This window comes from Nothoprocta perdicaria, unplaced genomic scaffold, assembly GCF_003342845.1.
Source record: "Nothoprocta perdicaria isolate Ctin4 unplaced genomic scaffold, notPer1 scaffold_125, whole genome shotgun sequence".
NCBI classification, from domain to species: domain Eukaryota; kingdom Metazoa; phylum Chordata; class Aves; order Tinamiformes; family Tinamidae; genus Nothoprocta; species Nothoprocta perdicaria.
This window is the reverse complement of record NW_020454372.1, coordinates 231288-246966: the sequence shown is the minus strand read 5'-3', so window position 1 is coordinate 246966 and position 15679 is coordinate 231288. Positions and strand designations below refer to the sequence as shown.

General features: G+C 36.1%; 1 protein-coding gene across 1 annotated transcript in view; it reads right to left on the bottom strand.

The window, feature by feature from the left end:
• CTTNBP2 (cortactin binding protein 2) overlaps positions 1 to 15679 on the bottom strand; it is a 78200-nt gene that overhangs the window by 16643 nt on the left and 45878 nt on the right. Inside the window, exons 6-14 of the mRNA XM_026033220.1 lie at positions 12263 to 12362; positions 9529 to 9679; positions 8189 to 8443; positions 5058 to 5175; positions 3060 to 3335; positions 2024 to 2119; positions 1486 to 1565; positions 311 to 397; positions 76 to 175 (exon numbers count right to left, since the gene is read on the bottom strand). Coding sequence (XP_025889005.1) covers positions 76 to 175; positions 311 to 397; positions 1486 to 1565; positions 2024 to 2119; positions 3060 to 3335; positions 5058 to 5175; positions 8189 to 8443; positions 9529 to 9679; positions 12263 to 12362 — 1263 coding nt within the window. The remainder of the gene's footprint in view (positions 1 to 75; positions 176 to 310; positions 398 to 1485; positions 1566 to 2023; positions 2120 to 3059; positions 3336 to 5057; positions 5176 to 8188; positions 8444 to 9528; positions 9680 to 12262; positions 12363 to 15679) is intronic.

Here is a 15679-nt window from a genome sequence, read left to right as displayed (position 1 = left end):
AACATATTTCTTTTGTTTTTACCATTACAAATAGGCCAGAAGTTACCAAAAGTAGTCCTGTTGAAATCATCTTACCACTACTGATGAACAATTCTGCAAGCTGCTCCTTGGAGAAACCAGCATCCACTTCAACTTTAACTATTTCACATGAGGATCCTGCAGCCACTTGTTTTTGCTGTGTTGAAAATTAGCGGATTTACTGAAAAGGTACACACTTCAGTTTTCAAACTACTGTACTCTACTTGTGCATTCCATTTACATTGTACATTACATTTACATGCACATTAACACATCTAGGCTGTGTTAATACCTTCATGCAGGTCGCTATCTGCTGTGCTATGTAGTCTTGCAAACTTCCTTCTGGCCCATGGAAGATAACATTGCGGTATTGTTCAACCTAAAGACAGACAATGAATTAGGCTTGAAAATTAAAGACCTAGATATGTTTTTATCCAGAYGTGACAAAGAGCACTTGATCGGGGTCAAAGTTGATAAGCCTTACTACTGATAATCTTATATATTATAATCAAAATAGGTAGCTTTTGTATACTACAACTTTGAAATATTTTCAATTAAGAWCCTAATTTATAAAACTACAGGAAAAGATTCTTTCGTTGAAAGATATTGAAGATATTGAAAAMGATCAGGTAGCAGGGATGCACTTAAGAGTCACAGACATATATATCCTGAATTTGGAATTAGACTATGTAAATCAGAATGACCTTAGTGTAAGTTAGTGTTAAGCTCAGGGCTTAACATTATTTTCACCTTAGCTTTCAACTTAAGTAAGTTACCCATATGTAGAATAAAAATGGATTGCACTATCTTAACTGTAAGATTACTTCAGCTATAAAAATTCAATGCATATGAATAAGCCTTCACAGAATACGGTCAAATCACTGTGCAATAGCAGAATTTTGAATATACCAGAAACCTACAGCACACAGCTATAATTTTAATARCATAAAATACTATCAAAGGATAGAGCATAATTTATGCAGATTTTAAAATAGTTCTCATTTGACTACCTATGATAAAACAAATAAGCTGTGAAAACTTAATTAAATCATGTTACTCCATTTTATTTCCATTTGCAGATATTAAATAACTTCTAAGGGTCACAGATTTATATACAAAGCTGACCACAAAAATCAGGTCTCAACTGCTTATATTAATGACTTATTCTAGGTCTGCATTTCCAGCAAAAACTGAAATAACTTTGGAWAGAAATAATCAGAGAGCTTCTAATATATTTTGCTAAGTAGCTCAGATGGCAACTATTTAAAGAAGAAATGCCTTGTGTGACTAAATTTGGTGGGGGAAGGATAAGAGGGAACTTTATGTTAAAATAGTATCTTTCATCCCTTTTATTTTTTTTTTTTAATCTTGACATTCTTTCATAGAGCAGATGATCAATATTTTTAATCATCTCTTAAAAAAATGTTTCACATATGAATAGCATAGGGAGGCAAGCTAAGTACTTACAAGGCGGAGGTAATTCTGAAGTGTCTGAAGATGGATCATAGATGCATATGTCACACTATTTAGACAGCCTTCTTGAGGTCCTTTTTAAAGAGATAATCAAATAAYTTTAAAAAATCATCCTGTTTATATGCATTTATTATAGGCACACGCTTTTTATACAGTATCTACAGTAACCTCATAAAAATTAAGGTAATGCAAATCCAAATGGAGAAGAAATTAAAGGCATTCATCTAGCAACACAGATTTATGGCTGTAACCATGGATCTATGATCTAGATTTAACCATATAGCTGTATCCCAGATCTATGACATAAGTAAAATGGTTATTATTATATAATTACAGAGTATTAGGTTTTTATATGCCAATGTATTTTCTAAATTTTAAAGAATTTTTTAAATTTAAATAATTTTAATAACCATATATGTATATGAAGCCCAAACAACACTCATGAACAAAGACAGCAGCAAATAATTCTCAAATTATACATTTAATGAAATGTTTTATTGTCCAAAACTGAATATTACAAATTGAAAATTACCCAACAAAAACACTGTGATATGCTCAGCTCTGTTCCTCTTCAAAAAGTCCCATGGTGGTTGGGAAAAAACCTGGCCCGTTGACCATGAAATGTTTCCTGTTTAAAATAAATAAAGATATTCATTGTGTTTATATATAAAGTGTTGCATACTCAAAGTCTATTTGGTTGCCTGCAAAGATTGCATGTATATGCCTATTTGACAAATAAATTAATCCTACTTACTAAATCACACTGTACAGACTGATAATACTGATATTTTCTTCTAGATAAAGACTGAAGTTCAATAGGCAGGCTTGCAAAGACTATTTAAGTGTAAGACACTCATATTACACTTCAGGTAAAACAAGAAAATACACCCAGTGAAACAAGAATAGCATTTTGKTTTTTTGTTGGAAGAAGAAGCACACGAAGTTGTATTGTATACAACTGCTAGCAGCTCCCAATTTCAGGCATCTTTTTCATTATTTAGATTCTTTATAAAGAAATTTCTGTTTTACCTTAGTAAGTGAAGCTACATAAACCTTGAGTTGTTCTGCTCAATCTGTGCTTACGAAACTCAGTCAAGATTGACTGTACAGATTTAATTTTCTGTTTTACTGGTCCTGTTCCACAAGTAATACAGTTCTCTTCTCTGGAGTGCTGAATTGAGTAAAGGACTAATTAACTAGGACCTCCAGCCCGGAGATGAAATTAAAATGCATAATCCATTAAACCACCTACACAGCTGAAACTAAATAACACTGTCATGCAGGTAATGTTCTAAGTAGTATCTTTCTTACTGTAAGGTTTAAAAGATCCAGAAGCCTCCAAGCTTTTTGTACTTACTATTTTTGTATAGGAGTACCTTTACAGTAAGTACTACTTAAAGTAACTTTGAGTATAAAAATGATTTATTAAATGAATGTAGTCATGACATAACAGATCTGGCAACTATCACCAGTAGCTTAAAATATACTTAAAACTGTGGAATAAGTTTTCAGAAATTCATGAAAACCCTGATGAGTTTTGCCTTTCTTTAGAAAATCAATGTAGATACCTAGTTTGACAGATAATATACTGCTTGCACTCAGGCCAATGCTGGATTCTGCAGCACTATTAAATGACACGTCTTCTAGGCTCCTCCATCCATCAGCAGTGATTGCCTGAAAATGGGTTGTCACTGCCTGACACACTGCTTTTGAAAAATCATCCCACGATGTCTGCTTGCGTATATTTAAAGCACATATTGTGTTTTCTATATCGAATTCCTCTGTACCACAATGGGGTGGTTCAGTGCCACTGACTGAAATCCTTACAGGTAAGTTAAGGGCATCTGTTAAAAAATAAAAAGGTAAAATAAGAAAAACTACAAACTCAATCAAAACTCTATTTAAGGCCGATAAGACTTAATATTGTGAAGGAAAGGTATTACAAAATTCCTAGTATAAAACAGTCAGCATAAAAGCATAGCACAGTCAACATCATACAACCAAGTACTAACTATTACATTTTAAAARTGATTTACCTAATAAATAGTAAGAAGACAAAACTTAAATAATTGATTTCCTCCTTAAAAACTATTTTCTTATAAATTAAAAGAGAGAGGGCTAAGATGTTTTCTTAGCGTTCAGTTTATTGTAGTTATGCATATTTTTAAACATCAATACAGAAAGGAAGCTTTTAGCTCCAGTATGCATGTCAAGAAGGCAGTAAGCCTAAAGAAATATCTTTAAATAATAATCTAAATCACAAAATTCTCTTGGAAGTGTACATTCAATTTGCTGTGCTGTAGAATAAACTGAGAACATGTTAAAAGAAGAAACAGGGAAGCTACATACACATACTAGAAAATGGATTTAATTAAATTATTTTACAGCTTGCTCTTTGAAAAATGGAATACAATTCCASAGAAGCTTATTGAAATCTGTACGGATCATTTAAATGACTGATTGAAAAATGAAAATGACTAACTGTACTCCAAGGATAATACATTTCAGATAYTAGTTATGAAATACAAGATAAGTACACTATCAGCTTATTCTGGAAGACTCCAACATTATCTTAGCTTTGCTTTTTGAACTTAGAAGTCACATTTTCATCTGATACAGGGCAATGAAGCTCTTCTGATATCATTCATATTTATACAAAGACAATACTTCTGCCTATGCATAGGAATAGGAAATGTAGAACTTGCWGGTGCCCAGACAAATTTCTAACCTCAAAAATATACTGCCAAGACCTGGAAAGAGGTCAGTCAGCTCTGTTCAATTTTGACATCCTACCTGGAAATACTGAGGTATTCCTTATGCCAAACTTACACAGAAAAAGGAAGAAGACAAGTTCTGGCAGAAGACTGGTCTTCTGGCAGAAGTACTGATGCTGGAAAAAATGGAATAGCTCGATGTTTTCTCTGAGATTCATTTTGAACAACAGAACAAACAGTCCCCTCAACAAAAACCAAGCAACAAATAAAACTACTTAAAGCAGGTTCGGACATGCCTGGTTAAGATATGATYTTCTTAATTTGAAGAAACACAGTATTTATCCATCTAGTGACTTTTCTGCAGGAAGGAAGATAGGAAAAATTTCTTAACAGTGAGGGTGACAGAGCTCTGAACAGGCTGCCCAAGGAGGCTGTGGAGTCTCCTTCTGTGGAGATGTTCAAAATCCACTTGGATGCCACCCTGTGCCACATGGTCTAGGTGATCCTGGGTGTGCAGTGGGGTTGGACTAGATGATCTCTAGAGGTCCCTTCCAACCTTAAGGATTCTATTATTCTATATAAGAGAGTAACAGCTTTCAAAAAATACCTACTATGGATGTTTGCAGATGTGTACAATACATACCACCTTTCAAATTATTTAAAAATATAAATATATAAGTCATTTAATGGCTTCCAAAAATATGCAAAATGGGGAATAACAACAACTTAGGAAACAAAACTTATTTTGTACTAACAAAAAATGTCAGCTACCTTTTTTAGTACTTCTCATGTGTCCCACGAGTTCTTTATTAAAAACATTTGTATATAGTGACGACAGCAAGTATTACTTACTTAAGTTTTCTAGGAGATGTTTGCAATCATCAGTAGCAACATCATGCAGTGTTCGATTACACTTATCTTTTCTTTCAGCCTCTAGTCCACCATGGCTACAAAGGATTTCCAGGCAGTTCTGCAAAGGTAAGAACTGGTATTATCTGCTTGTCTGTCTGCTCTACCAATACATTTTCAGGCTCCTAACTGAAATTCTTACCCACACATTAGCTCACAGAATTTCTGTTACATGTATTCAAGTTATGTTTCTTACAGGGGTGAGAACAAGGATTAAATATATTTTACAGTAGATGTRAAATTCTCAAACCAAGATTTTGAGTAAGTGGAACACAGGCAGCGGCGTCTACAGTTTTGAAATATCAAGTGCTGATGAGATGAAATGAGCTTAGTCACTTAACATCTGCCATTAGTTTACAAAACTAAACATTGTTTTGAAAATCTTTGCTTCAATGTTCAAACAATATTAAAAAGGCATTTTTAAAGCTTAATTAAGATAAATTAATGGATCTATTCCAAATGCAACCTCCACAACCAGTTTCACTTAACAATACACCAAGCATTAGTAAAAGGAGTCTCCCTTATGCTTGGCCTGCGAGTGGTACATTGCAAAAGAACAATGATCCCTCTAAAATCACTTTACATGGTGCTGCTCTGGCAGGTAAATCTGTATTTCTGCAATAGCAGTAACATAGTAGTGAAATAACAATCGTTTTATACTAAATTCAGAGCACAAATATTTAGAGGATGCCAATTTTGGATTGGTAACAGGGTAAGAACAAAAAAAAAAAAAAAAGTAATTTAAAAAAGATCAATTACACAGTTCCTCCCAGGCTAGYAAATCAACCCCTCAGAAAGCTACATTTCAAATGTTGATTCCTTTGTGATCAGAAGACTGATTAATTTCTGATTGCTCATGTTCATCCAAACAGCAAGGATTCATGTGTCCTACATGACAGCAGCATCATCCTCAGACATCCAAGAATAAATATCCACATAAAAAAATCACCACTACAAACAATAACAGTTAATACTGTATTATTAACCTTTGGGGTTAATCTTAGCAGAAAAACACAGAGAAGCAGGTATTAAAATTCGGATTCAGAACAGTGGCTTCTTAAAGTTTGGCTGCTGTTATCTGTTTTAACAAAGACTTGTGTCAGGGTATTGGAGGACTTGACAAAATTCACAAACCTAACATTAATTTAAACTATTTTCAAGAGATGTGATTTTATCATAAAGAGGCTTCAGCACTTGTCAGAACTTTTCAAAAGTAAACTCACTAACACTGCCAGAATTAAAAAAAAAAAAAAAAAACACACACACTTTTTTTTGGTCAAGTTAGTAAATTAAAACTGTCAAAGGAATACAATAAGAAAGGGAGGACACTGAACTATGAGATTGAAAATGGGAAAGTAATATGGGGAAGTGGGAAAGGATAAAGGAATGTGTTCTTAGTTCTCCAGCAGAATAAGATTCCATGTAGGCCCATGGAAGAGCAGCCAAGATGTGATCAATAGCACAAATGATCTGTGAAAAATGGCATCTGTCAGTCTTGGAAGATTATGCTGCAAACGGTTATAAGTTACAGGCAACTGCCATCAGTGACTGTGCTAGGGAAAGCAGAGATATATGACTGGAGAATGAAGTGCTAGCAGTATTTGAAGATACCTACTCCACTTTTTTTTTAATTATTATTTTTCAGCTTCTTACTATCCCAGACATCTCTYTTGACTCAATAAATACATTTAATCAACAATGACTTCAAACAACCACAACTTCACAACAAGGAATGTGACTGCTGGCCACCATCTAAGAGCATGTCCTCAGCCCTCAGTACAGACTTTATTAAACAAATGACTAGATAGAAGCTCATAAACTCAAAAATGAGAGTTATTAATGAAAGGCAAATGTCAATAGTCCTAGTCTCCGTACCTTCGCAGAAAATACCTAAGCAAACCCCTCTTAGATAATAAATAAAACCCTGCTTCAAAGTTATGGAGGATTTTATTATTGCAGCAGGAAGCTACATGTTCCAAACTATTTAGGATTTTGCAAGCAATGACAACTACCTTAAACTCCCATCTAAAGTGAGATGAATGAAGGTTATCTGTAGAAAGTGCCTGTACCTGCCTAAAAAGCACTGGTAAAAAAACCACTGGCTTGGTTCATAACGCAAAACAATGAGTAAATAGTGGCTGGTACCTTGTAAAACAGAATATAATAAACCAATTCTTAAAATTTTGGCTATTATACATTCATCATAGCAAGTTTATCTGAAAAAAGCAAACATAACAATAGATATTGAATTAGCTGTTTAAACAACAGCCACTTTCTAAAGTCTTGGGTTATATTTTCCTAAAATTAACTTTCATCTGTTTAGCATCCTCCCATTATCCTCTCTCTATGCAACAGTCTCACAGTAAGAGCTGACTTGGAGCTGTCATAAAACAAACAAACAAAAAAACCTTTCAACGATCCCAGTTAGAAATGTGAAGCTTCTGATGTCAAACCCTTCAAGTAATATTCCATATCAGGAAACCTTCCTGTATACAATGAGTAAGCCCTGCCAGGTCTTTCCTCATGGTATTTACAGAGAAGGGTAAAAAGCTTAAAATGTCTACTAAAAAGCCTGCCCAAACAAGAAATTAAATGATGTATCCCACTCACAGATATCTAACTACTATATTCCTTCTCCCCCCTCTGTCAGAAAAAAATTATTCATAGTTACATKTTCTGCAATTATCAGAGGAGACTATATCCATCTATATTAAATACAGGGAAACCAACAAAGAGGCATTCAGGGTGAAATTCACTTCAATTTTACTTTGAAAACCTGAATCTCTAGATTTCAAGAGATTTCAATACTCACTTCTTTTCTGTTTATTCATCCCCACCCCAAGGAAATGGCCATGTATAGAAGATGATTCATTCTGTGCACACTGGGTGCACAGCTTCTGGGGTAAATGACCCATTGGAAGTACCTCATTGTCTGTTAAATTTAAGTGGGACCACAAACTAGAGGAACTTAGACTCAACATCTAAATTTTAATTCTTCAAAGTTAAAAAGAGAAAAAAAAATGATTTATCTTTCCTAAATCCTATCAGGTTACTGGTGCTTCATATAGACTGACCTTAAAGCCTTTTGATGCTGCTATATGGGCAGCAGTCCAGCCCTCTTTGTCAGCATGGTTGATGAGATCCGCAGATATAACAGGCTTCGCTTTACTGTTGTAGCTCTCTTCTCTGCTCCCCAAATCAAAGTAGTCTAAGTTAGGCTCTGTATCATTGAAAGAGGTCCCACTGCTTGGCTCTCCATAGTACATAAGGAGCTTGAGACTGTCAACGTTACCAGAATCAACTGCTGCATGAATTGGTGTCCAGCCATCCTAATAAAACAAAAGCAGGGAGCACACTTCCACCAAACACACAGGAAAGTGTTCACAGAAATTATCTCACCACTGCAGCCATACGGAATGCTTCATTTGGAAATTAAAAAGATAGGCAACGTTCACATAATAATTCTTCAGGAAAACAGAGTTCCTTTTATGTGTGTAGGGCAGAAGAAGGGAAATGAGAGGAGGAAAGGAATGYAGCACGCTAATTTTACATTTTTCTCCAAGGATATGGCMGACTTTAAACTTTTTAGAGGAAACYARGTGATCTAAGGGCTTTATACAGTTAAAAGACTGTTTCCTTCTCATGTATCCAACTACTATGATGCTAATAATAATTTGTTTCATGTGGCACAACTCAATTTACCAGTCAGATCTTTCCATGTTTTTAACATAACTTTCTCTCAATTCAAGTTAAATATATTTGCTTTCTAAAAAACAACAATTAAGGAATAAAGAAAAAAAACCAGCATAATAATAGAATGTATTGTGAAGTTATTATTTTTGTGTCGTGTTTCTGGACTGCCTACACCGGACATTTATTGTTATGTTTACTTCAAATTCTTCAGAAATGAGCTTCAGGAAGTCCCCTGGAAAGAGCAATATGTAATTTTTGATTTGGAGACGGTCCTCCCTTCTTTTCCCTTCTCCTGCACTATTTCTTTTTGCCACATTACAATACGGGCTGGGAAATTCTGGAGAAATTTCCGCCCTGCCCCTGGGATGGCACTGATGCAGCCCTACAGAAAAGGTGGAAGCAAAATTCCTATCTGCACCTGAGAGTAAGTCAAAGAGAGCAGTTCTCTTTCTCATGCATTGTGCTGACAAAAGACATGCAGTCAATCGCAGGCTAATCTGAAATATGTAAAATAAGAGGATAATAACAATTTAGGAGATTTTAGAGAAAATATACAGTTTGAAAGAGTAAACAATAAAGCATGATGAAAGAACAAGACACTAATTTCAAACTGAAGTATCACAGCTTTAAACAAAACTTTAAATAAATACATTAAACATTTCCTAGGTTTTCATAGTTATTCAGTACTAAACAGGGTACTCTACAAACTGTTTTAACTTACRCTGGTTTTTACTGTTCGATCTGCTCCACCTTCCAACAACAGCTTAACACAATCATTATTTCCATGTTTACAGGCCAAGTACAAAGGTGTCTGTCCTCTTTCAGCAGCATGGTTAACATCAGCCTGATACATAATTAATAATTCTGCACACCTAAAAAAAAGTGATAAGGTAATAAAATTACCTTCTATTTGACATTTAAAACTCTTTACAACATTTCAGTATTTATGTTTTTATGTTGTACGAATTTTATAGATCTACCTGTGATTTTATCTMTTTCATACATATGGGTATAACTTTATAATTAGGTTAATTCAAACATAAACCTTAAACTGCCATAGATGCATTCAAAAACTGTGAATTTAAAACATTTAATTTCACCAGGCTGATAAAAACCTTTCATGACAACTGCTAGAGAAAAAAAGCCTACCTGACCTCTTAGGTACSAGCAAGAAGGACAATTGCACAGGGAAGGAAGTTGGCAGGGGCAACATAACAGCTATGGCACTACCAGTGTCAGGTGCCTGAACAGAAGCTCTGCTGCTGCCCCTGCAGGATGGTTTGGGGTGSCGTGGTTCCAGTTACTGAAGTAAAGAGGATAGAAGAGAATGGGCACCAAAGCTTGAAGAGAGCTGGCGACCCATCAGGGACCAACACTTAGGTCCAAGGTCCTACTCTTCCTCACGAGCCAGCAGCAGTAGGTCCAGCTGACTTCCTGATTCTCATTCCAGCTTTGCCCCCTTTTACCTTCCCTCTCAAGACTTTAGAAAACTCTTAATTCAGATCTATTTCCTCCCCAGGTCAGAACTAYGCTTCAAAGCAAGGATCACATCTTTCTGGCTCTGCTTTTATCGGTCCATTTGAAAATGGAAGGATATCAACAACAACAACAAAAAGCCTGACAGCAACTGTGCAGTGCTGTATAATTACTCACTAGGGGACCACACTGGATGAAAGGGGATGGCAAAGTACTTCAAAAAAAAAGAAGAAAAAAAGTAAATAAGAAATTACTTATGGAAAAAAAAACTCACCCTAAGGGAAATCAAAAACGGACAAACATTCATTTTGGTATTTTTTTTAGTCAGAAAGTCAATCAAGTTTGAGATAAAATGACTAGTTTTAGAAGTGTGTAAAAAGAGAAAATAATAATTTGAATGCCTAAAGTAGATCTTCTGAAAATGACACTTCCCCAAAACAGTTAAGCTTCAAGTTTGTTACGTTAAAAATACCTATTTTGTCATTTTGTACTGTACTCAAGGCATTGTATTGTCACATTCTTATAGGTTCTGAAAATGTAGCCAGTCTAATGAGAATCTGAAGAAGCCTCTCTAATCCCAGCTCTGCAGATAAAAGCTTCAAAAAGACTTTATTGAATGTCTCTCCAGGGGCTCTCCAGGGAACTGAATGATTCCCCAACTACTACACTGCCTTTCCATCCAGCAAGGTTGGGCTGAATTGAGCCATAGGTGAAATTATTTGGAAGKTTCTTATGACAGCACTTTCTGAAGGGGCGGGATTACTGAATAACACCAAGCAACAATCAGGGTTTTTTTCCGACTCTGTAACTATGGCAGGAACAGCAGCACTGTCATAGTTCAAGAATAAGGTTAATAGACATCTGCCACAAGGGACTTAGCAAACCCATCACAGACAAATACTGTGCAATTCATAATTGCCATTAGCCCCAAATTCTTATTGCTGTAGATGTACAGCCTTTTGTAACACACACTGTGCAACCAGATAAACCAAAATGCACATTGCCCTAATACCATTACCCCAAATTTTGACCATAACAGAATTTTTCTGAGCCCCAAATTTTAAGTGATCAATGAGTCAAAGAGCCTAGAGCATTACTGAAACCCTTGCTGTCTGTGATGACCTGCTTTTATTCCRCACTTACCTTGAAATTCAGTTCACATTTAGTACATAAAAACATGAACGTAAGAAAATTATTTAGGGATATCAGATTACGTAAGTAACTCAAAGGGAAAAGAATTAAGTCTGCAACAGCACAGCAAAGCAGCCTATATATAGAAAAGTGTTGTGAGGGTAGGTCAGAGAAAGAACTATCTCCCCATTTAACTGAACAGCTCCCCTCCCCGCAAGTTRTATTTATGTTAGTGAGGGAATATGAAGACTATTTCTGTATATGTTGTTAAATCATAGCTAAATTTTACAGATTTTATGTAAAACATTGAAACATTTAACTCTATATATATTTTGGTGCTCAAAGCACTTTCTGGAGATCTGCTACCTCTGGTTCAACAGTAGAAGGTGTACCCTAGTTGACAAGCTTGAAGTCTTCCAAGTGGATCATGAGAGGATGGGAACAAATTTTGCTGGGTGAATGCTCATGTATCTCTGTACAATAAATCATAGTTCCCTATACTTAAAAAATAATAAAAGTAATATTTCTTGCTTCCTCCCCATGTTAATCCTGTATTGTCTGAGGACATGAGGAAAATCAAGAAATGTGAAGACAAGCCTGCCAYGGAGACCAATGCCACACTGTGGTTACAAACAGTACACATGTTCAACAAACTTAACAGCTGCAATTTTAAACAAAACAATCAGAAGCCACCTGAATTGCTTATGAATATGACATTCAATAGTTGCTTTCAATATATGACAAATGCGTTTATAGAAATTCACAGAACGTAACACTAAGGTATGCAATTCAAAGAGAAAGTAAAATAACAAATAACTGCCAATGGGTAAAATCTGAAGACTACTTACTTGACATGTCCCTGAGCAACTGCTGAACACAAGGGTGTAWAGCCATTTTTATCAGCAGCATCAACTTGTGCTTCTGCAGTCAGCAGCAATCTCACACAATCTACAAATTGAGAATAAACATAGAGATCATCTTGAAGCAACAGCAGCCCATCTTTTTGACGGCAGGCACCGCATACCACTGGGTATGTTGCAAGCCCCAGGCTGGCAGGTGAGCCAAGAATGAATATCTGGGATCATCACCACTCTTTGGGAAAGGGGCCTGCGTCCCTGTAGGGATCCACTCATGTCTCCATTGATGGCCACCCCCTTACTGACTAAGGTATCTATTTCCAAAGCTGGGAACTTGAATTATCCAGGGGCTCCCAATGACAGTCCCACTAGCAGCCACATGACATATGCTGAGCCACAGGGCAATGCTCACAATCTATAGGCAACATGTACAGGAGCCTGGCTGCTCCTGCCTGAGCACCCTCACAGGGGACTGCAATGACCAACACGACCGCTAGGCTTACGAACTGCAGAGAATAAACCCAAACCATTCCCGGTCAAAATGTTTCCAAAATAACATGCTAAAAATAAAATCAGCCTGATTCCACCATTCTACAGCTAAATTAACTTAAGATAATTAATTGCATAGTAATTAGATTGCTTTTCATCCACAACAGATTGGAGTATCATTTAACCCAAATAACTTTGAAGAAAAGGCTCTGTCTGCTCCACATTACAACTGCTTCTAGATCAAAATAATAATGTCTTCTTAACACTACCTAATGTAGTGTTAAAGCTATTACTCTAAAAATAGGCTCAGCTAGAACCCCAATTATAAACTCCTGACCAACTCTCTGGGCAAGTTCAGTGCTTTCTTTTCCAACCTGGTGCTTGGCTTTGTCAGTGAAGCTTATCTCTAGAGGTCAGAAACGTGTATTTCAAATCATTCAGAAATCTGACTAATCTAACATACTTGCTCCCATTAAAAATCTTTCAAATAATACTGCAGATGTTGTGGAGCTGAGGTATTTAACATTCAAATGTAGGATTKTCAAACTGCTATTGTAAATTAAAATTCTTAAATAAGTAACCTCACTTAAAACAACACCTATTTTTTAAGGTTTTTGTAAGGACAAGCTACCCACACTTCATCTCATCCTCTCTTTTAACAACTTTATTGACTGTTTCTACTTGCAAGACAATAGCATTTAAATCATATTATCTTTTCAATCTTTTTGTTGCAGAATACCATAGAATACCACCATGTTGCAGAATAAAGATTCCTACCTGACATCCTGAACCCAGCAGAGGCTGGTCAGGATTACCAGCAACACAGACACACACATACACTAGCTCAATGAGCTAATGTACATACTGTCAAGTGGGAAACCCTTCTAATGCACAGTAGTTCGACGTAGCTCCTGCTCTGCCAATGGCTCAAATGGATCAAATCAACAAGGCTTGACAATAAAATCTGCTCAGCTACCCCAATCTAGTGGCTAAAACACAGAATCCACAGTTTCCCAGCGGCGAGGCAAACACAAAGGAAGTATTTAGTGAATATTTTTATGGGGAAGTTCTCCCTCTCAGACCTCCAGGACAGGCTACAGTGTGTGTGCAAGAAACAAAGAAGCTGCTATGGGGTTCGCGTGATAGAAAAAGCCACCAGCTGCAGCTCTCAAAAGACGACCATTTATGAACAGGAAGGTTATAGCCTTGCAACCAAAACTCTCTAGGAAAGGGGCTCTTGAGTGTTCCCTTTTCTTGTGCAACATTCATTTTTCTCTACAGACCGGGCTTTCAGCACGCAACAGCTGCTGCCACAACACTGCTTACGGAGGACTCTGCCTCTCCCCATCAACCTGCAAATCTAAAGGGTGTAATTCAGGGAGTGTGGGTGGGGAATATTCGCTTTGCACCCACCCCAGGCTCCCTGCAACACCATGCTTGTGTGTGGAGGGAGCTACTCACTGCGCTGGCTCTCAGGGAGTGTAGAGCTGCTCTTTTCTTTTATCCACCTCTTTCCCAAGTGTAATCAGAAAATCTGGTTAGCCGATTTATAGGATTTTTAGGATACAAGGGKAGTCTCCAAAATTTCCAAATATATTTAGCCATTTACTCCAGAYAGCGAATGATCTCAATAAATGAAGTGAAATGAAATGCTATCAACCCCTGGGCTAAGCTTCCATATTAAAGTCAGCCACAGAAAGAAAGAAGAGGAAGAAAAAAAACCTGAAAATACTCAATGCTATGAAAAAATATATAGCATAGTTAAAGAAATAGAAAAAATACAGTACAGTTAAATCATTCTTTTCCTTCTCAAAATCACTTAATTTTGGAATTAAATACAAGTACCAAACAAAGGATTACATATTAAACACAAAAACCTTTCGCTCTTCAAAAAAATACTATAAATCCAACTGTCAGGCTACTCCCAGTTTTCATATAATGTATCTAAAGGACATCAGAATGTGGAATTTTTTTAGAGTTTTTGTAATCCATTTACTTGCTGGCAATGCCATGTAATTTTGTTTGAAAAACTAAGTATTTTTCATATTCTGTCAGCTGTAAATAGACACGCAAAGCTAAGATAATGCTAATATATTCTTTATCTGTAAAAATACGAGATACCAAACAATTACAGGATGCAAATGTGTGTTTGTTAGTATGACTGTGTTTTCCTATGTCTCTCAAGTGCTGCTGTTATTTGGAATTCTGACAATAAAACTAGAAACCAAATTGCCTTTGCTGTCAAGTAAGAGCTGCTTAGTAACTGTAATTGAAAATCAGAGCATTTGCTTGGAAACATACAGGAATACAAGATGAGAACAGAAGAACTGGGCCAAGTTCAGCCTCCCACAAACACCACTGATGATAAATGGACTTAAATCACTTAGGTTTAGAGGAACCTACAGAACATCCATTCTTTAATGGGGGTAGGGAAAGCAGGAAAAGGAAAAAGCTTCTCAGATAGCATAACAAACTTAGGGCCAAAATGCTTCAGAGAAAAAAAGTTGCAAAACTACTAACTCTCAGAAGAAGAAAATAAAATAGATAAAGGACTTTTCCTGTATTTTAAAGTTCTGGGCAGCCRCACAGAATCTGTCAGATGAAAAGGCCCAGATGTTACCAGGAACTAAACCATGGCACACAGCAGGCAAAGACAAAATACACCATTCAACACAGGGAAAAARTCCTCTTTTCCTGATGTCTGGTAGTAAAATTAACCCTAAATATGTCAGAAAAGAAATATATAATCAGTCTTATTATGGATTTGAGAACCTAACTTAAAAAGACAATCAAGGATTTCTCACTATGTCCCTAAGAGTTACACTGCTAAACAAAACCATAAAGTTCTCTTAAAAGCAGTGACTTTCAAGGCAACATGTTTCATTTCTTCTTATGAAATAGAATGTTGAGTTTACTACA